The sequence below is a fragment of the Mercenaria mercenaria genome, chromosome 4, assembly GCF_021730395.1.
Source record: "Mercenaria mercenaria strain notata chromosome 4, MADL_Memer_1, whole genome shotgun sequence".
Classification (NCBI taxonomy): Eukaryota; Metazoa; Mollusca; class Bivalvia; order Venerida; family Veneridae; genus Mercenaria; species Mercenaria mercenaria.
Genome location: NC_069364.1, coordinates 26,656,077 through 26,678,740, shown reverse-complemented (window position 1 = coordinate 26,678,740; position 22,664 = coordinate 26,656,077). Strand labels below are relative to the sequence as shown.

The 22,664-nt window shown below is 33.9% G+C and overlaps 1 protein-coding gene across 1 annotated transcript in view; it reads right to left on the bottom strand.

The window, feature by feature from the left end:
• Positions 1-5,701: 5,701 nt before the first annotated feature.
• Positions 5,702-22,664, bottom strand: part of LOC123551196 (uncharacterized) — a 55,650-nt gene continuing 38,687 nt past the window's right edge. Inside the window, exons 3-5 of the mRNA XM_045339935.2 lie at positions 14,482-14,613; positions 12,758-13,013; positions 5,702-10,150 (exon numbers count right to left, since the gene is read on the bottom strand). Coding sequence (XP_045195870.2) covers positions 9,273-10,150; positions 12,758-13,013; positions 14,482-14,613 — 1,266 coding nt within the window. The 3' untranslated portion in view covers positions 5,702-9,272. The remainder of the gene's footprint in view (positions 10,151-12,757; positions 13,014-14,481; positions 14,614-22,664) is intronic.

Genomic DNA, 22,664 nt, shown 5'->3' with positions numbered 1-22,664 from the left:
TTCTAACACCATGTCCTACTCTGACAGAAATGATCTATTCAGTCATAACTGTTACACAAGAGGTCTTCGAAAATCTAGAAAATGGCCAGCAAACTGACAAGTATGGCAATGCGCTCAGCTAACGCATCCGGAAAGGTAATACATAAACTCCACTGGTAGCCCATCCATTAGCATCAGAAAGCACACAGTATGTAAAAGACATATACCAAAGTGTCGAGGTTAACGGCTGTCCTCATGCACTCTACCTGTACTCCCTGCAGTTTCTCAAGCTTCAGCAATAGGCCCCTGACTCTTCCTGATTTACCTTTACCATAAAACGACTCAGTTAAAAGTAACAGTAGATTGTTTTCATATAACACCATTGTGTGTCTTATGTGGAAATCCTAACTTGTTACACAAATTCTGCAAAATGATAGCCATTCCCTAGAAGAATAGAAAAAGGACTGGTCAATGAAGTTCAACCCAGAGAATTATAGGGTACTAGGGACTACTTGAAATAAAGAAAAAAAAAAAAAAATATTTACAATTACCCAGATATTTCATAGCATAAGTATCAAACTGACAGAATGATAAAATACACCGTTGTCACTTTCAGTACAGATCTCAGTTGATCAAAGCGCAAAAATATCATAATGTAGCTGGGCACATACACTTTGCACCGATACTAAGACTTCTGAAATGACACATTGAATCGGGGAGCAGCAGTACGCCAAAAATCCGAGGCTAGCAGCTATACGCCTATATCCTCGGCATGCATTGCCTATGACATGATGGAACATATTTTAGTTTCTAACACCATGTCCTACTTTGACAGAAATGATCTATTAAGTCATAACCAATATTGATTCAGTTCAGAGCTTACCTGTGAAACAAAAGTTATAACTGTTACACAAGAGGTCTTCGAAAATCTAGAAAATGGCAAGCAAACTGCCAATTATGAATATGCTCTTTGCTAACTCTTACGAAAAGCTTGACCACCATAAAGTAATACATAAACTCCACTGGTAGCCCATCCATTAGCATTAGAGAGCACATAGTCATTACTAAAAGACATATACCAATGTGTCGAGGTTAACGGCTGTCCTCATGTACTCTACATGTACTCGCTGCAGTTTCTCAAGCTTCAGCAATAGGCCCCTGACTCTTCCTGATTTACCTTTACCATAAAACGACTCGGTTATAAGTAACAGTAGATTATTTGCATATAACACCATTGTGTGTCTTATGTGGAAATCCTGCAAAATGATAGCCATTCCCTAGAAGCATAGAAAAAGGACTGGTCAATGAAGTTCAACCCGGATAATTATGGGGTACTAGAGACTACTTGAAAGAAAGAAAAAACAAGTATTTACAATTACATGTATAACAAAATTACACATTACAGGTTGGTCTTTTTTGTTCTAACAGAATATATTGTTTAGTCCGCGCCTCTGATTTATGTAGCGGGATTGTCAGAAAATTGGCAGGAACTTGCCAGAGAACAGGTTGGTAATGACCTTGGTCAAAATCCATTACAATGGATGGCTTAACAGATATAGCTTTGATTAACATCATTTAGACCAAGAGCACAAAAAAACGGTAAGCTTTCATCACAGAAGATCAGTATATCCTACAATTCAGGCAATGCTTTGTACACATATAAATGATATTAAATGAGCCGCACCGTCAGAAAACCAACATAGTGGCTTTGCGACCAGCATGGATCCAGACCAGCCTGTCTGACCAGTCTGGTCAGATCAATGCTGTTCGCTTTCACAGCCTATTGCAATTAGAGAAACCGTTAGCGAATAGTATGGATCCTGACCAGACTGCGCGGATGCGCAGGCTGGTCTGGATCCATGCTGTTTGCAAAGCCACAATTGCGTTAATTTAGAAGAATTAAGCTTTTTGTCATATTATCATATTCTCATCAGAGTAAAGAAATGACAAGACATTGTTCTTCGCATTCAGCTTTATTGTCAACAAATCCCAAGGATCAAAAACGCAGGTATATTTCAACAATCAACTACCACTAAAATCTGGAAAACAAATCTAACAACAAGTGCTTCGTCATGATAAAAAGGACCATCTTGACGTTTTACTGTGAAAGGAATTTTAGAATACGTCGTTGTTTCCAGGAGTTTCTTGCATTCTTTGCTTCCAAAGGATCTTTTTACAGATTGTATTTATATAAATACTAAGTACTTTTTATTTTTACCTGAGAAAATCCAGAAAAGATATACATATATACACAATTTTATACAGAAAAAAGTAACCTTTCAAAATCAGCAAAAACAGAATTACGACAATTTTAAACACATGATCCTTTATACATGACAACTCACATATAATGTATGAAAAGAGCCAAACCAAGCAAAACAACTCATAACATCTGCTTATTTTGTGGAAATGACGAGAATGCATGTTTGTTACCGTGAGACAAAAGATACCAAAGACAAAGATAGTTTAATATCTGTAAGGTAACACGTATATGTAAAATTCCATTATTAATTTCAACAAACACCTGAATATCTCGACTTTCTATTTGTAAAACATAAGTGAAAGAGACGCATTTTTGCTTGGCATGGCTCAACAGTCTTTTAAAATGAGGTAAAGTGTCAACCCGTTTAAAATACATCTCCGCCAGTTTAATTCAGGCCACAAGTACAAATGAGCCGTGCCATGAGAAAACCAACATATTGGCTTTGCGACCAGCATGGATCCAGACCAGCCTGCGCATCCGCGCAGTCTGGTCAGGCTCCATGCTGTTCGCTTTTAAAGCCTATTGGAATTGGAGAAACTGTTAGCGAACAGCATGGATCCTGACCAGACTGCGCGGATGCGCAGGCTGGTCTGGATCCATGCTGGTCGCACACCCATTATGTTGGTTTTCTCATGGCACGGCTCAAATGTTTGTAAACATACAAAGGTTTAAACAAAAGCCCGACCAAGTATTCTCATTACATCCTACTATCATATCGAACAACACCAGGCTATCATTATTTACACAGTCAATTAACCTCAAAAGAGTTTTTGTGTGTCCCCTTTCTTCATAAACTCTAGAAAAAAAAATGCACTGAATGAATAAGTTAGGAGATACTACATACGTATTTTGAAGTTCAAAAATAGTACTGGGAAGGTGAACATATATGCTGTATAATGTAATTATACTTCATCAAACGCTTATTTTTACCATGTCAACGATAAAAAAGTGGGTGGGGGGGGGGGAAGGGGGTGCATTTCATTCACCCGATATTAGTATCACAGTTTTATGTGTGTGTGATTATTTTTTTTTCAGTTATTTTGATGGAACTAAGATAGTTCTTGCAGAAAATGTGATTATATATACATACTTTGATTTATGGAAGGCCGTACACGTCATAATGTATGCTGGCAATTAACTTTCGACTTTTAACCAGACAGATACATTTCGGCCATGAATAAATAAGTTAAATCTAAAAACGCGAATTTTCCTAAAATAGATGGTTCAGTTGAATCGGCATTTATTAGATTGTTGTTATATAAATTCAGTTGGAGTTCGAATTCTTTTATTCAGAAACTAATCTACGATATTAGCAGAACCTAATGAGAGTAATGAGCCTGACTTAAAGTACCGCATACCATAAGCTCAACATTATTTCATAAACTACGACACATACTGTTAGATTCACATATTTAGTAACAAAGCTTTTCTCAATTTTCTATATAATTTCTACTGTGTAATGATTAAAATTCTGTATGTCCAATTTTGCCGAAACTGTAAGAGCTTTATTGATGAAACCACTGCATATCTGTTTATCATTATTAGGTGAGCAAGTAGGCCAAGAACCACACCTCTCGCACGAATTTTGTTAGAATTTTGGTCGTTTTCGTACAGAGTTTCTTGGTAGGTCTTCTTGCCTTGAATAGTATAAGAACTATAAGAATGATAGATGAGCCGGTCCAGGTTTATTTATCATCATTGATTGAGAATGTTGACCTAGAAACATACCTCTCGCTAAAGATTAGTAAGTAGGTTAAGCATCATAAAACATTCCTGCATTTTGTCAAGGATCCTGGCATTTTCAAATTAGAACTGTGGTGTTTCATAATTATTGTTTGTTTACGCTCTCTTTTCTTGAATACTGTAACTCTGACACTGTATCATTAGATGATTAAGAAGGCCAGGACTCATAACTCTTTTCTTGCATATTGCCATATGTCAAGTATTTATAGACGAGCTTTGTCACCCATAGGTGGTGCTCTCGTTCTGAACTGTTATCACCAGAGCCGGCTTTCTTAAATACTATGAACACATGAAAATCTTTCTTACAAAATACGCGATACAAACCAAAATAATATGTTGAGAAATATAACACAAAATTCCCGTGTAATATTTGATGATTAATGATTTAATGATACTTAAATAAATGGCAAATTTTATCATGAAAGAAAATGAGATCACTCGTCTGCCATTCATACAGTTAGAGACGGGAGGAAATCCGTCTCCAAATGCTTAAAATGTTGCAAAAGTAGTACTGATTTTTGATATTTTGTTTTAAATTTAAGAATGAAAATGTAATATATTTAAATTGTCTAGATATTTTCAATAAAATTATGATTAGATGGGCTTAAACATTAAACATGTATACTTAAACAAATACACTGTATGAATTAGAATAACAGAACACTAAAACGTTTGGTACCTATATGTACACCATTTGAAACCAACACAAATTTCATCAAAAATCATATGGCTTTTTAGAAACCACACGTATAACATGTCACTTTAAAGATCGACTTTTTCTCTTTTTCTTTGCATTGTAATAAGGATGGCATGACTTTATTATATATGCATGCTGTTTATTATTGTTTTTATATGTTGCTACGAAAACATACATTGCTTTTATATCGGTAAAGTTTTCGAAGAATAATAATATCCGTGTTAAAGAAATTAAAATATTCTAATAAGTAAAAGGCATATGTATGAAATATATACACTAAATAGCTCTGAAAACGCACACCTAACCTAACTCTCTAAAACACACATTAAAATTTAAATTTATTCGAGAGCGTAGCACTATGTATCACTCTTTATTGCGGACAAAAATCACATTAAAGGAATGCATAATCATGTGTGTATATTCTTTACGAGACAATCACTGAACAAGTCAAATGGTTTATCGCGGCCAGAAATTTGTACAAACCGCGGACAGAAGTTGCGAAATTGTCATTTGTGTAGGGAAGAAGCGTTTACCATAATGTCCAGTACTGGACAAGTATAGTGACATACGTTTAAGATATTATGCTTTCTGTTTATGCAGGTAAACTTGTGTTTGGTTAAATTTCAACAGAGCACAATTGTCTGAACAGTGTACAAACTCATTACTGTTTTTTCAGGCAAGGGTGGAAAAAAAGTGGTTGACAATGAAAGCAGTAACATTTTTATTAAAAAAAAAAAACAAAAAAAAACTATGAGACAAACATTTCCAACATCTTCGGACGGTTCAAAAATCCCATGTTAAACATACGATAAAGCCCGAAACGCGTGACAATGTTCCGAATGTAAATCGGGTGAAGTAGATGCTGTATGTATAGAGTTAGATTATGCGTCTTGATACTGTACCAGAGGGGTCGGTCAATTGTGGGTTATTGAATACACTGGGCGAGTCTACTTACTTATTACTTGAGGATGAAAAAAAAACGTGTTTTTTTAATGTTGCTCTTAAACAACGGTGGCGGTTGAAGTACAAGAAGTACAACAACAGTTAATTCACAACAAATCGTACGGTATGTTTTATAATCAGTAGAAGCTAGTCGTATTTACGCTTATGAGACCTGCTTCACCCATAAGTAAAGAATTCACAGGTCCATCATGAAATATTTTCCCCAGCGCGCATATACTTCACCTATTCAATATGATCGCGATCAATGAAAGTCACAGAATGACAAAAATCCCTAACGAGACTGGCTTTGATAAAATCTCATAATCAAAATAACTATTCTTAAAACTGTCGAGCTTAAAGATTTAGCGCAGCTTATATTCGAGCATAGTTAATTCGAATTTTAAGCGTGAATCAAAGACCTCTCCTTTAACCTGTTTTGTTATCCGTTTTGCGAATGAATTACAGGAATTCTAAAGCATTTTACTAGGAAAAAACATATTGCTTCGTTGAAAATAAATAAAATGTGTACACGACCGACCCGTTTGAATGAAGTACTACGACATTTCAAATTGTGTTGTAAAATCACCGCAATTTTTCATCTTGATTTTGAAAAATGTCGCCATTAACTGTCTATACGTATAGAATGAAAAGTGTTGTGAGAGAAAGATGTTGATCAATTTTACCTTATTTATCACATTAAATTAATCGCAGATTAAAAAACAGTATTTTCACGCATGAATGATTTCAAAATAAAGCATTGGAATTTGTAAGAAAATAAAAGATTAAAACTCTTTATTTCAAAAATTGCATTCAAAATATTCCCAATAAGGTGTGGCACAATCTCTAAACAAATGTGCGTTTTCAGAGCAATTCAGAATATTCTACGGAAAAAAAAGATGAAAAACAGGTACTTCTATTCTCCTAGATGGTTTCCTTCCAGTCAACAAAAATGATGCATAACAAATTCATATAACACAAAGATAATAACAATACAAAACAAAAATATATAACAAGTAGCATAACAACATAATACTGATAACGTAAGTAAGCCGTGTTGCGGCTGTAAAAAGTCTTCCCGTACTTGACTATATCCGAATTCCACTTATTCCGGTGTTAGCGGGGCATGAAGGCATATTTCGTTATCCCTCATTAACAGACAATCAAACCAGGTCTGTAACTTGGTTGCGTTCATCTTTTCACAGATTTAACAACGAACCAAGAGGGGCATGGTGGTTCTATTTCGTTTGATGCATGATCGATGAAATAAAAAGACACTTCGTGGAATAAGCGCAGACCTATTTAATATTTTTTGTTGTTTTTATTTATATACAGTTAAAATAATTTTGCGCTGAGTTCTCCTTTTCAATTTTCCAATGAAAGCCAAATAGGAAAATCAAGAAAGAAACCTGGAGACAATAAGACAAAATTGTTAGTATGAGAAAATAATATGACACATATAACACTGCACATCTTTTAAGTAAATGTTTGATTAATCAGATAGAAGTTATGAAAAACATCAGATTGAAATTATGCAAAAAATCACATTGAAGTTATGCAAAATATCAGATAGAAGTTATGCAAAAAAAATCAGAAGTTATGCAAAAAATCAGATAGAAGTTAGGCAAAAAATCAGATAGAAGTTATGCAAAAAACTAAGCTATCAGTAGTATAATAACTGAATCTAAGTAAACTTTTAACTCAAAAATGATTAAAGAAGTTCATCGGATCATTGACCTAATAATAGTCGACATGTAAATGAAATAAATAGTACGAACAGTGTCTTACTGTACTAAAATTATACATGATTTTACGCTAACAACGTTTTGATGTTTCTTTTCTACATGTTTGGGTTCGAAGCCTTCCTCGGAGAAAAAAAAAATAATTTCACGGCGTCATCTGAAAAATGCGACGTCACCGGCAACATCAAATTGGGTTATAATATTTAGTTTACTCTAAACTTGCCTTTTAAGATCTACTATGGATTTAAATTACCAACAAAATGCAAAGCAAATTATATACATAAGTAAAGAAAATATAGGCAATAGAGCATAGAGAATTAGATCCCATATTATTGGACACACTGAACATGCGTGTATGTAAGGAACAACGTAAATTTCATTTACGTTAAACAAAAGTAAATTGAATGAACTGACCGGAATGAAACTATATTTTGTTCTGAAGTTCATCATCATACACCTGCAAAAAAACAATATATTAAGAATGAAAGCTGTCTTTGCTATATTGCACTGCTCTAATGATAAAGATAACCAAATACCTGTAAGAAAAACATTTAGAATAACATTACTTGTATAATCTCACCCTTCATCCTCTTAATAAGCCAATCATTTTCTCACAGCATCGAGACGTGTAGCCAGTTGAACGCATTCTCGTAAACAAAGACAGCTTTTGGAAAAAACTAACTTTACAACTGAGAACCAGCGTATGTCTGTTTTTACACAAAACAAGTTTAAACACAAATGGTCACTGTATTATAAAAAATTCTTTCCTATTATTTAACCTAAAACGACATCTTTATTTCTTACTACTAGTAGTACTGACAAACAATGACCTCACACACCTTAGGGTAAACCTACGTTTAATGACACCATCCACTACAGCCCCAACCTATTTATAAAATTGCATCATCCGCCAGGAACGTCATTAAAGTAGAGCTTTAGAATGAGCTCATCTGTATTATAAAACGTTCTAAGTACCAAAAACGTTTGATGAAATCAACAAAAAGTTGTAATGTATGTTAAGAGTAAATATTTGTCTTGATAAAATGAATAAGAAAATTAAACAATATTTGCCATTATCAGCTCACCAATTCGCTGTATTAAATAAATTATTACAAAATATTGCAAACAACAAATAATGGTAAAACTATTTTATTGAAGGGTTGTACTTCTATCCCATACAAGGGGCCTCCGTGGCCGAGTGGTTAAGGTCGCTGATTTTAAATCACTTGCCCCTCATCGATGTGGGTTCGAGCCTCACTCGGGGCGTTGAATTCCTCATGTGAGGAAGCCATCCAGCTGGCTTACGGAAGGTCGGTGGTTCTACCCAGGTGCCCGCTCGTGATGAAATAATGCACGGAGGGACACCTAGGGTCTTCCTCCACCATCAAAGCTGGAAAGTCGCCATATGACCTATAATTGTGTCGGTGCGACGTTAAACCCAACAAATAAATATTCTATCCCATACAAGGCATGAACAGACTCAATCAAACCGAGGCTTCAATTTTCACTGTTTGCCTTGTTCTCGGTGCTTCCGAGGGATCTGCTTTTCAGACTTTATTGATAATTTACCATTTTTGCTTTAAGGCATTGATGCTTTCAATATACAAATGATTTATATCTGTAAATCTTTAGTCTTTAGTATCAAGATAAAACAACAGTTTACACCACGGGATCAAAAAGAACATCAATATTAATCCAAAGAAAATAAAGTGAAATCTATAAATTACGATAGTCCGGTTTTGGTTGCTAAAACAATAAGAAATATCTGTCAATCAATGTAAAATCTTAAACCCTAAAGTGGATCATTGTTTCGTTGGAGCTGAAGTGTTGACTATACTACTACTATTCAACACAAGCAAAATGGGTTGATTATACCCAATAATTTAGACATTTCCATATATATTTACTTTCATGTTACGCTGACATATATTGGCTCTGAAACCACATTCACACCTGACTTTGCCTCACATAGATACTGTCCTTCATCTGAATTTGTTATGTTACCAAGAACGATAACTTGAGCAGAATCATAGTGCCCGATGTTGAACACACGGCCTTTCAACACCTTCCTTCGACCTCCAACCTCAAACTTTATAATATTTGTTGTTGGCGCAGGGTTTCCAAACGCATAACACCAGATGGCGCCAATTGGCCTTTTGGTAGCAATCGTCTGCCCCGTATGTTTATACAAAGACAACAACGCTAAACTGCCCGACGGGAAAGGGGCCTTCTGCAATCCAGGAGTATCTGGTATAACGTACATAGTTTTCCCAACATGAATCTGTAACACTGGGCCGTTCTGGAGTTGTTCTACTATCCGCAAAGACACCATCCCTCCTGTATACACGAGCGAGGAATCAAGAGTGACAGACCATTTGAAACCACGTGTTGTGTTCAAAATTTCTGTGGTTAGCCTTCTGTCCGACAATTGAAGGTCCATTAGACGGTTCGGCTGTGATGAAGTGTCGATGCCAATAAAATTCACAAACGTTGTCAGCTTGTCAATATTCGTATCTATATTTATTGATATAGTTGCATTTTGTTTTGGGTCCAGAACTAGCACTTCCCGTGAAGGTTCCTCGTTCCAAAGTCTAACAGGCGATAACTTCATTCGTCCGTCTGTCATCAAAGAATCTTTGTTAAACAGAATAGTAACCTCGCTAAATTCTGACAATATTTTTACGTAGAGCAGTTCCAATCCTTCTAAGTCCTTAGCGTCTATGTATAGATGTGTAGTCAATTGTTCTCCATCTTTCTCATTTCTCACGGATGAATATGGGTCGCCCTCTGTGTATTAAATGAAAAGATTTATTATTAAAATAAATCAAATTTATTTTAAGCCTTCATCCTTCTAGACATGTCCATATCTTAGCTGAAGTGAGAAAACCAGGGCAGTTCCAGACTTTCAAAAGACTTACATCATGTTTGCGTTATTTGTTTCAAATTAAAGGAATCGTAAAGTAAGTTCCTATTACAGACGTACTGTAGTCAAACCAAGATATACATTGGAAATTAAAAAAACACGCCTCGGAACGCTTTTTTTTAACCTTTAATCTGCTAAATCTTTAAAATGGTCTGGTCCATCATTCAGTTTGAACAGTACCATTTATTATCCAAAGGGGCGTTCACTAAAAATTTACTCACTGAATAGCGAACAGTGTAGACCATGATCAGTCTGCATGGATGGGCAGGTTGATCTTGGTCTGCACTGGTTGCAAAGGCAAAATCACTTGCCGACAGCAGGCTAAAGGTTAAAGTTATGGATATTTCTCGACGGACTTTTGCCATATTTTTAAGTTTCATATACATATATTCAGCAGCTTCAAAGATATTTCCCACACCAATATCAAGTGCAGCAAGGGAGACAAACTACTAATAAACAGAATTATGTTTCTTGAGCTCGGCACTCCTCCTCCCCTGCGCCCTCATACCCAACTGCCCTCAAAGTAAAGTTAAAACACAATCGTTATTGCCATCTAAGTAACTTTATAGCATAGCCAATTATTCGTGGGCAGATAGCTCTTACCATATGTAGTAGCGTCAACACAGACTACTTTTAATGGGCCAAAGAAGAGGTGAAAACATCCTAATTAATCTTATATATTTATTATATTCAGTTTTATCTTTTAAAACATGCATAACGTGTTCTTCTCTTGTTTTAATGTTACAAGAAACTCATTACTGACATGAACAGATGTTTATACAAGACCAGCTGACTTTTATCACATGTACATCATTAAAATAACGTGTGTTAAAGTTCATAATGTTTTTCCTGATACATGTCACCTTACTTATGCTTCGGCGCATTAGATTCCAAAACCTTCCGCTTAACAAGTCATATTCTTTACACTTTCGACAATATACAAAATTGCATAACGTGTTCATGCGCAATACTAGTTGTCCATAAACTGAAATTTTGAATGGTCTTTGAATCGGCATTTGCTATATCACATTTACTAACTGACAATCATTGTTCACCTTAAAGCAATCACTACGAAGTGAAACTAGTGTTTCATGAGCTGAACTAGTTTACAAGTACTTTTGATATGCAGTCCTCGATAAAGTAATAAGCTTTCTTAGAATTACGAATGTATTCACTTCTAATGGGGTTTCTTAGGGAGAGAAATGTCAACCTTTAAGTTGATTTTATCTAAACCACGCCGAATAATTGAAATCGTAAAAGACCAACTGAAATCGGACCAAACTTGAAAAGCATAAAACTGAGGAAATGGATAACGAATTGGACAGCCATTTAGTGTTTATGACATCATTAACAAAATGGTGAATTATTTACTTTTAGAATGTATTATTTTCTTCAAAAAAACTATTATTTATTGCGACAATGCTATTAGAAAATTGCACAATTTTGCTGGAAGGTTAAGACTATTATCGTGATAACTACTACCTCGCTATCTCATAGCAGTTCAGTTTCTAACATTAACACGAAACTGTGCTAAATTATTTTCAGGAAATATTGTTATGTTTATATATCATTCCCCTTTAGGCTTTTCTTTATTAATGATTCAATGCTTACTGACCTACTTTGTCTATGGTGTTCCAGAATGCTCTAGCACAATACTGGCCTAGTTTTGAGACATGTCATTAAATTGTTTATATTCTGTGGTGTTCCAGAATGTTCTACCACAATACTGATAAACAGGGTGTTACAAATATTTTCAAAGTCTTGGTTTTTCCAGGTTATTTTATTTTTCTTGGTGATACTTGAAAGTTCTGGAACCTTCCATGATACTACAAATAGCAAGCTCTCTGAGGATAGGATAGAACCTAAAAGTAAGAACTTATGAAAAACATTCTTGTATTTCTTAACAACAAAATATTACCAGTTTGGATATATCTAACATTTTAAGGATTTACACTACCATTGTGGATTTATAAATTTATCTTTGAAGAGAGGATCTATATTCTTTGGACATACTGGATTCAGTTTGGATTTGTGAATAATTTGGAGTTATTACTGAGTGGATTTAAATTGACCAGGACAGGAATTTGACTTTTCCTGTATATTAGATTGGAATTTGCAGTTAGTTACATTTTCAAGATATTTGAATTGTTACTTTTATAAACAAAATTTTATTATTGTTCATAATTGCTGGTTTGTTGTTCTGTTACCTTTAATATTTTAAGTAACAAGCAATGGTTACCCTTTAACGTAACAATATAAAAATATATCTAGAAAATATTATTAAATATAAAAAAAATACTTGTTATATATTCTTAGAAAAATGCACATACTTCCTGGAAAGTTAGGATCATACTCGTGATAGATACCTAGCTATTTCGTGATAGAACTATGCCACGATATTTCCTTTTAATAAAATTTCATTTCTAAGCGTTACCTGTCAGTACAAATGTATAACATTGGGTTGAACTAACCTTGAATAGGGACCATGTGTCCAAGAACATTGTATGCCCAGATGACTTCGTGCGTCTCCGATGTACTGTAGCGTACTGATAACTGAACCACTGCATGGTCGCCCAGCGGAGAAAATATAGTTGTAACTGAATACGCAGTGATTCCAGACACTGTTGGTTTGATTGCTGTCATAGGAGCCTCTATGCCAGGTAAAGGCTTGTACAGGGACTTATGTTGGTGTAGAGTGTTACACAACAAATCTAAGCCCTGAAATATCTGTAAAGTCACTACCTGACATGAATTCATATATATGTTGTGTTCAATTTCTAGCGCTGCTAAACGTTACATTATAACTATGGAGCATTATTACATGATTACATTGAGCATAGTTCTTTTTATTACGACCCGACTGGACAGATAACTATTACAGCAGAGTTTTGTGTAAAATATTAACCCCGCGTTACAATTTGTGTGTACGTTTTGGGTTTAATGCCGTTTCCTGGATTCTGTACAAGCATAAACCTGTACTCCGCAGGTAACTGCCAGCCACTCCACATGAATCTGAGGTGCAGGACGAATGATTTCAGACAATTTCTTTATCAAATCGTCATTGGAGCGAAGAACATGTGTCTTGTCAAAGGATCAAACTCATGACCCTGCGTACCGTAGATCTGTGCTCTACCTACCGAGCTAAGCGGACGGGCTGCCTTTTTACAATAGGCAACTGGTAAACCTACAGTTTACATATAAAATAAGCTCGATAAAATTGATTTTATGGAAGGTATGCGGGTGTATATGTTCTATATAAACCATGTACTATGTTTTCCATGTGTTTCGGCATGGATAACAGTTATAAGTCAATGAAAGTTAAATCTATGTCAACTTTATCTGTAAAAATGTAGAAAAGTCGCATATTGATGAAATTTGGCCTGAAAGCAGCATGCCTCCAGATTTGGCTAAAAAATAATCTTTCTTTCAAATTGAAGTTTTGGTCATATTATGAACATTAGAATATGAATTTTTGTTTCTAAAATATTTTGAAAATTCCAAATCAAGAAAAAAGGATGACCGCGTCGGGAATCGAACCCCGGACCGCCGCGGCAATAAATACATTTTCCCGTCGTTGTAACCAATAGCGCTGTAGCTTAAGTAGTGAATAATGACTTCAAAATATAAATATTTATAATCGAGACAGTTTACCTGGAGTAAAAGCGTGACAAACGCTTTTCGATTTTCATCGTAAAAAGTAGTAAAAACAGCTAATTCTCATGTGTTTTCGTAACATAAATTGTCAGTAGTTAAATTTTAAAGCCTTCTTAAGAAATATAGCATTTATTTCAAGATATCTGAAAAAAAAATTCTTGTTGTCGAACGATCTGGAGGAATGCCGCTTTTAGTTTATTTACTTCGAGACTGCCCCTGGCTGCCATTTTTTTTTTTGTCTGTGAAGAGAATGCGTATACTTTCCAAAATATAGCTATAAATCAGATGTAAAATGAGGAAAATTTATTGTATAACTGACAATAAAAAGTGAAACACATAAAAGTAATATAAACATTCAACAATAAGAATCAGAATAACAAGCATAAAATTTAGCAAAGATTGGCCTTCCATATACGACTATATTGAATCTGTCATCCGTCATTTCGAATGTTACAGACGTTGAATGTTTTACTTCAATATATTACGAATAATTCTAATGTATGTAAAGAACAAATAAGTGAATATAAAACATGTCTCTCACTGTCTGATAATGTGTTATCTCCCTTTCTAGTTCACGGAGTCGCTCTTTTCCACTGTTATGTAGAATACGCATCTTACTCAGTTCTGTTTCTAAGTTGTGGATGCGTCTGTCAGTCCGGGAATCTGTTCGAATCTATGAGAGAAATTGTTTCATTGTATGTTCTAAAAATAGCCTAAATTTCATTTGCCAAAAAAAAAGCTCATAATCTTTCAAAATATATTTCATGTTTAATGGTTAGTGGGTTTTCCGAATTATACATGACTTTCTAAAAATAGAATGGTTATTTATTGTTACTTTCAAACATTTGATATGTTTAAAAAATATGTTTTACTTAACCCATATAATAAAACAGTCATTGACTCTTGAGCAGTTGGATATGTTGTGATATTCACTGGAAGAGTGCAATATTGACCGAGGCTCAAAAGTAAATAATTGTATAATGTACACGTCATTCCCCCTTATACTTCACTTCATTATGTTTCTACATGTATATTTAATAGTAGTAGATGCTACTGATATTGGTGCTGATGGGGTATTGCTACAAGAAGACAACTCTGGAATTAATCATCTGTCTTTTTTTTTCCAAAAAAAGTTCAATAAACATAAGTAAAATTACTCTACTATTGAAAAGTGTGTTTAGTAAATATTTTAGCAATTCAGCACTTAGAAGTATATTTTAGTGCGACCATGTTCCCTACCGTTGTCTTCAGTTATCATAGCCCAGGATTTGAACCAAAGGCTCTGTACATTATAAAATTGTTTGTTATTAGTATATGTGTTATAATTGTAAATATGATGTATTGAAGCATATAATTTTTGTCATATATTCCGTTTGTTTTATTCATAATATATACTAAAATTAAAAGAAAGTTATATTACATAAACTTTCAGGTGGGGAGGTGTTCTGTACATGTTATTTTCCTTTATACTTTAGTATATTGTTTCTATATTGATGACTCATTGTTTACAGTACAGCCTGTCTTATTGTAAACACTTTCCTATATTTCTTAATAGCAAAATATTACTGGTTTGTGAGTTTGAAAACAAAACTCTTCAAAGGGAGCTTTATATTCTTTGGATATATTAAATTCAGGTTTGATTCTGTGAGGAATTTGACACTGGAATTGTGGCCGCTCACTATTGCCTAGCTTTTCACTGCTGAATACATGCGAACTTGCATGTATATCTCTAAGATAATATTATAATTAAATTTCAATGCCCTTTAACCCTTAGTCTGCTAAATTTCTAAAATGGGCTGGTCCATCACTAAATGCAGGCTGATCTTGATCTACGCTGGTCGCAAAGGTAAAGTCACTTGCCGCCAGCAGTCTAAAGATTAACTTTATGGATCACTTCTTTCTTCTAATTTGTTGCCAGTCTTATAATACTTTGAATGTGTTAATTTCTTCAAACCATGCTATTAATCTATTCAACAGGATGGTCATATGCAGACAGTTAAATACGTGAAGCATTTTGTTACATACTTTTGTGTTTAATGAAACATTTAAGATAACGTACAGGTATTTTCGAACCTCTCCAGATAATATCTTACAGAGGCATTGCTGTCCTTTGATTATGTGCGATGGACATGTTATAAGCGAACTTCACATATACATTTAATCTCTGCATTGTTTTCTGTTTGCTCTGCTATTGCTATATTATGATGAACTGCGAATAAATGAACAATTTGCACATACAGACAACTCTAAAACATTATTTCTATAAACAAAAATTATGACAATTCTAATATTTGTTTGTCTGACGTTTAGGTTTAAGCCCCGAAAGTTTGATAAATGTGTACCCCAAACCTTGAAATTGAAACCATCATTATTTTTATTATTGGTTATTATTATTGCTGTTGTTGTTGAAAATGTTTGTCATACGGAAAAAGATTAGCTAACGAAATAGATATACGCATGTGTAGCTGGACCTATGTTCGTCTGTCTGGCCAACTGATCTTTCAAGGTCTGTTAAAACACTCAAACATTTCTTATTTCTTTTGACATAAAATAATGTGTTTCTGACATGACACTTTCAAACCAGAGGTCAAAGTAAGTAATTAATTCGTATGTGTTGTTTTAAATATGACTTGTTTGCCGGCTATTTATAAGATGTTATAAATATTTCTGTAGCAGGTTTTGATATGTCATTGTCAGTAACTGTGCCTAAAAAGCGGACAACTACGGTTAACCTTATTTTACTTATAATGATAATATAAATAAAACAGATGAATTAGATATAGCCTTTCGCGGAAAAAATACAACGTTTGATAGTTATTACATATGCATGCAGAGAAAATATATTAAGAAAAAACATTTTTCCCTTCAGAGAAAACAACAAAATGTCCAGTGATATCTGGAAATGCCAGCGTGGTGGTTTAGACACCAGTGGCTCAACCTGAAGGTCTCAATTTCAGAAACAACAGGGGTTACGATCTACATACTATTCCTTCAACCCGGAAGCTGGATACATGCAGACTCAAATTTTATTGCTTATACTATAGATGAAACATAAATTAGAGTTCACAGATTGTGACATTTATTGGTAATTTAAGGTACTAGTAGAGATGGTACAGATACCAGTCCCGGTAATAAGTAATTAATGTTATTGATTTTGTTGTTGTTGTTTTTACTTTTTTGATTTTGTTTTTGTTTTGTTTTCAGTACATAATATCTTTAAAGCCATTTACATTTATATAAAAATGTTCATATGTTCATAAGTAGTTTTCTAGTTCTATTTGTTTCCTAGGTGACCATATATTGCATTTAGATAATGGTTAATTTCTAACTTCGAATGACTGGAAGATAGATCATATTTATGTACGTATTTTAGTAACCAACTATACTCGTAACAAATAAGATAGACGCTTTCCACACTTATATAGATAAAATGCATTATCTGACCGTCGTTTCGATAAGCACTTCGCAATATCGACGACATTAGGAAAGTTTAAGGTGCTAAATCACATCTGAGCAACAATTTATGACAATTTTCAGTCTTCGCTGTTCTGTTAGAGATTTATTCAACAAATAAATGGACAGCTTTTTAACACAGAAAATCTGTTGTTATAAGTGACTATTGGTAGTGCTTTCGTTGGAATGGGGAAAAAATCGGATAATATGGCAGAAAACGGGAATTTACATGCAGACCTATCGAGACCGCAAAGTAATAATGGCGGAGGTGGTGACGTGGACGTGTGTATCAGTCGTGAAGATGATTGGTTTTTAACGGATAAACAAGGGAAAAAAAGGCAGAGACGCTCAACAGGTGGGACCTTCGATACTTTTGACCATGATAGAAGTCAACTATGCATTCACGTCATTAGTGAATTAGTCAGTTATAAATCGCCCCGGGTTAAAGTATAATAACGAAGGTTAATATGTTATCTTGACATTCACCCCCCCCCCCCACCCCTTCCCCCTCCCCCCACCTCACCATGCGCACCTCCTGCCCCACTATCTATTGAAGTACGATCATCAACTCTTCTCTCTTTTCTTATAGCCAATGTTTATAATGAAACAGAAATAATGTTAGCATACTTACTTTTATAGAATCACCATGTCATGCGAAAATTTGTAATAATTTACTTTTGTCTGTATACACACATGTTGCATATGTAACTTGAGTTAATAAAGTCATGTTCTGTTCTGTCCAACAAACAAAAATATCCAATACATAGAGTTAGATCACTATTGGAAATGTAGATTTAATTACTTTTCATTCAATTTTATAATTACCTCCCTTTACTCTAAAACTATTTAAAAAGTGATCTATTTATTTTGATTTCAATATGATGTCTAGTTTGATATTTGCATTTGATAAATATTGGGATATTTCAACTAACTGAAACAAAAAGAAAGTTTTAAAACAGTGTGTAGCTACGGAATTCATCTATTTTGTTGCACAACCGAGATAGACAAAAAGAGTTAATCATAATTTTTGGCAAATATGTACTTGTCAATGCAAATCTTTTAACAATTTAATACAATTGTGCATATTATATCACTCCTTGAAGAAAATTTGTTTATTTAGTTTATATCAAAAATATCTTGGTTGGGCAACCGAGACAGAAAAATCAAATTCTAAAAGTATTGTCAGTGAAAATATGACATGTATAGGAACTTGATGAACAAAAATAAGTGTAAATGATCGATTGATGTAGTTTTGGACAAATACACTGGTTAATCAAACTTTGATTAACCATCTTTAATAGGTTTACACAAAACCAAAGCATGACTCTTTTGATATTGTACAAGACTTTTCTCATTGAAACGGGCATGCTTTGTTTTTCATCTTCTGTTTTAGGTGACCTTAATTGTGTTTCTCTTATTGCTCTTTACTCTGCAAAGGCATGATTCATATGAGCCACTGATTCATAAAGTTTCCTCTTCATACATGTTTACACGAACGATTTTGTGATTTGCATGCCGTGCTTTTTGCTACTAAGGGACTCAATACTACAGTGAATTAAAGGGTTAGGTCTTGCACACAATTACAGCTGAATGGCTTTTTTACAAGAAGAATTCCGCATCCCGAATGAGGTTATAACTTACATCGCTGGGGTGCAAGTCACTGACATTAACCACTCGGCCATGGATTCCCCATTTCAGTACAAGGACTATTACATTCTAAATATAAATCATTAATAAATTAAAAACTTAATAAACATGAAAATAACATTTTTATTTCAGAGAAAATTTCTTAGATAATGTAAATTGTAACAAAATTTCAGATTTTGTCATTACGATAAACACCTTTTTCTTTGTCATTTTATGAAAACCTTAAATCACATACATTAAAGGAAAAAAGAATCACGTGTATCTGTGCTTATATTGTAAGATCCCTAATCCAAATGTAGAACAGAACAGAACAGAAGTTTTGTTTCAACTTGTACACAAGGTACCTCATTGTACAACATACATACAATATGCATGGTCAACGTGGTTGGAAATACTATGATACATATCATATGACATAAAGAGATGGTAAACACGTTATTATACTTATATCTGACATCGCTAGTAATTTAGAAAAAAATATTTATTCGTCACATATCTTAATTACAAATTGCTCTGATTAGTTTGCGGACCCCTTCTTCATCTAGAAAGCTACAAATTGTTAGTTAAAATTCTTAGAAATTAGAAATCTGGAAACGAGAAATTTTAAAGTTTCGGAATTTTCTAATCCAAATGTATATTTACTGATATTTATAAAGTTTTGTAATTACAACATCCTTTCTTTTCATTTCAAAATTAATTTTAATTTTACGTTTACTTTCAACATTCAGAACCAAACGACAAAATTTAAAACTGTCTATCTTCTGAATTGATTTACTTTCAATCTGTCTTGGCTACGCAACTAAGGTAAGCAAAATGACGCAATAATTATTTTTTCAGGCTTGCCTTTCTAATGAATTTCATTTCATTTTATATTTATATTTAGGCTATATTGTTTGAGCAAGCAGAATAGGAAAATCAATTTTCAATTGTGTTATTTCTTGGTATTCTCAACAAAATACTGCATTTTGCAAAGCATATATACTTATTAAAGTAGTATCTAAATACTCGATGAGGGGCAGCTGACTTCAAATCACTTGCCCCTCATCGATGTGGGTTCGAGCCTCACTCGGGGCGTTGAATTCTTCATGTGAGGAGGCCATCCAGCTGGCTTACGGAAGGTCGGTGGTTCTTCCCAGGTGCCCGCTCGTGATGAAAAAATACACGGAGGGGCACCTGGGGCCTTCCTTTACCATTAAAGCTGGAAAGTCACCATATGACCTAAAATTGTAAAATTGTGTCGGTGCGACGTTAACCCCAATCCCCACCCCACAAAATAAAATACTAGTAGTCTGTATGGTTTACTAAAATCCCCCTCCAAGTCGTTACGTACCTTACAATTGGAATATGAAATCAAGTTGTTAAAGTTTTGTTACAAGTATAAATACTAGTGATATTATTAAATGCTATAGTGATACTATCAAATATTATAGAGATACTATTAAATAATATTGTGATGTGATACTGTTATATACTATAGTGATACTAGTACTTACTATAGTGATGCTATTAAATACTACAGCGATACTATTATATAAGACAGTGATACTATTAAATACTATAGTGATACTATCAAATATTATAGTGATACTATTAAATACTATAGTGTTACTATTAAATACTGTAGTGATACTATTAGGTTATTTAACATTGTTCTGTACAATACGGAGATATATTTGGAAGAGTACTCAGCTGAGAAAACCATATTGGACGAGCCGCTAGGCGAGTTCAATATGGTTTTCTCAACTGGGTACGAGTCCAAATATATCTCGTATTGTACAGTACAATGTTAAATAACCTTTTTATTCTATATCTATTTTATCTTACTATAATAATAGTTTAAATTAAAAACGTTTCACTGAGTATTGTATTCCTGCCTTTTCTAGTTTTTCCCAGCTTGGTATGAGTGCAAATATATATTATACAGAACAATGTTAGGCGTTAAATAAACTTTTTATTCTATATTTATTTCACTTCATATGTAATATACGTAATTCATTGAATGTTGTTTTTTTCTGTGTATCATCATTAAAAAAAGTATATGGTGCAACCTCCCTACAACAGCCATTTGGCGATTTGGGTGGTAATAATACTTGGCTGAGATATTATGCCCACAAACATTGTCAGCAGGTTTGGTGAAGATCGGATGAAAACTGTCCGACTTAAAAGAGCGGACAAGGCCAAATTCCCCGTTTTTCGAGTAATTCAAGGACTATAATCAAAGAGTGCCTGGTACAATTCGGCTGGTTATCGAAATTGGCGTGATGTAATGCCCACAAACATTGTCAGCAAGTTTGGTGAAGATCCGACGAAAACTGAATTATAGAGCAGACATGTTTTGGATGCTGACCGCCCGTCCGTTGCCATTCATAATCTTCTCCATTTTGTTTCCTAACCGTTAAATAAAAACTGCTGAGGTAGCTATTCAGACAGTCAGAGCTGATACCAATTTCTAGGTTTCGTCCGGGACGGCTTCTTTAAGCGACTTTTCAAATATTCCAATATCTGATGATCCTTTTTACTGTATTTTTAAGTTTTTGATTATCAACGAACGTTTTTATATCTAAATCAGATAGCATTGTTATCCCTTGAATCGTTTTTGTGTGTTTTAAACCAAAAAAAACTCAAATTAAATCCAGATTTCAAGACGCATAATCAAACTCTGTACATATAGCGCCTACTTCATCCGATTTACATTCGGAACATTTTCACGCGTTTCGGGCTTTATCGTATGTTTAACATGGGACTGTTGAACCGTCCAAATACAGAAAATACAGGATTTTTGTACGCGCGTGCGTCCAAATACAGAAAATACAGGATTTTTGTACGCACGTGCATCCAAATACCGTAATATATTGTACGGTCACGTGTTGCAAATGAACGTTCGCGATTGGATAGATAAAAATGGTATAGAATAATATTATATACTATAATGATACTAGTATTTACTATAGTGATACTATTAAATACTACAGTGATACTATTATATAAGACAGTGATACTATTAAATACTACAGTGATACTATCAAATATTATAGTGATACTATTAAATACTATAGTGTTACTATTAAATACTATAGTGATACTATTATATACTATAATGATACTAGTATTTACTATAGTGATACTATTAAATACTACAGTGACACTTTTAAATACTACCATGATACTATTAGATACTGTAGTGATACCATTAAATACTACATTAATACTATAAAATACTTCAGTAATACTACTAAATTTTATACTATATTGATACTATTAAATACAATCTGTCACTAGTATGATTACTTTACAAAATATTTAATTTCAAATCCTTGCAGTATAATAACAAGCTTATTTCATCAAACAAAATGCTTTTTTGTGACTAGTTTATTTCGGTTACCTTCGTTACCTGTAAAACAATAAGATCTATGTTGAATTTTTCTCTTTATACAACACTCAAAAATTTTGGTGACAAGAGTAGATTAAGTAAATTTTAGACGAAGGTGAACCATGTAGGTATTTTATCACAAATTCAAACAACTTCGTTGTAAAGTTTTCCTTGTCAAACCGACATGAGTCTGTCATAAGGTACATTTATGTCAAGGTGTGTTATGTTTGCGTGCACCCTAATTTCAATGAAAC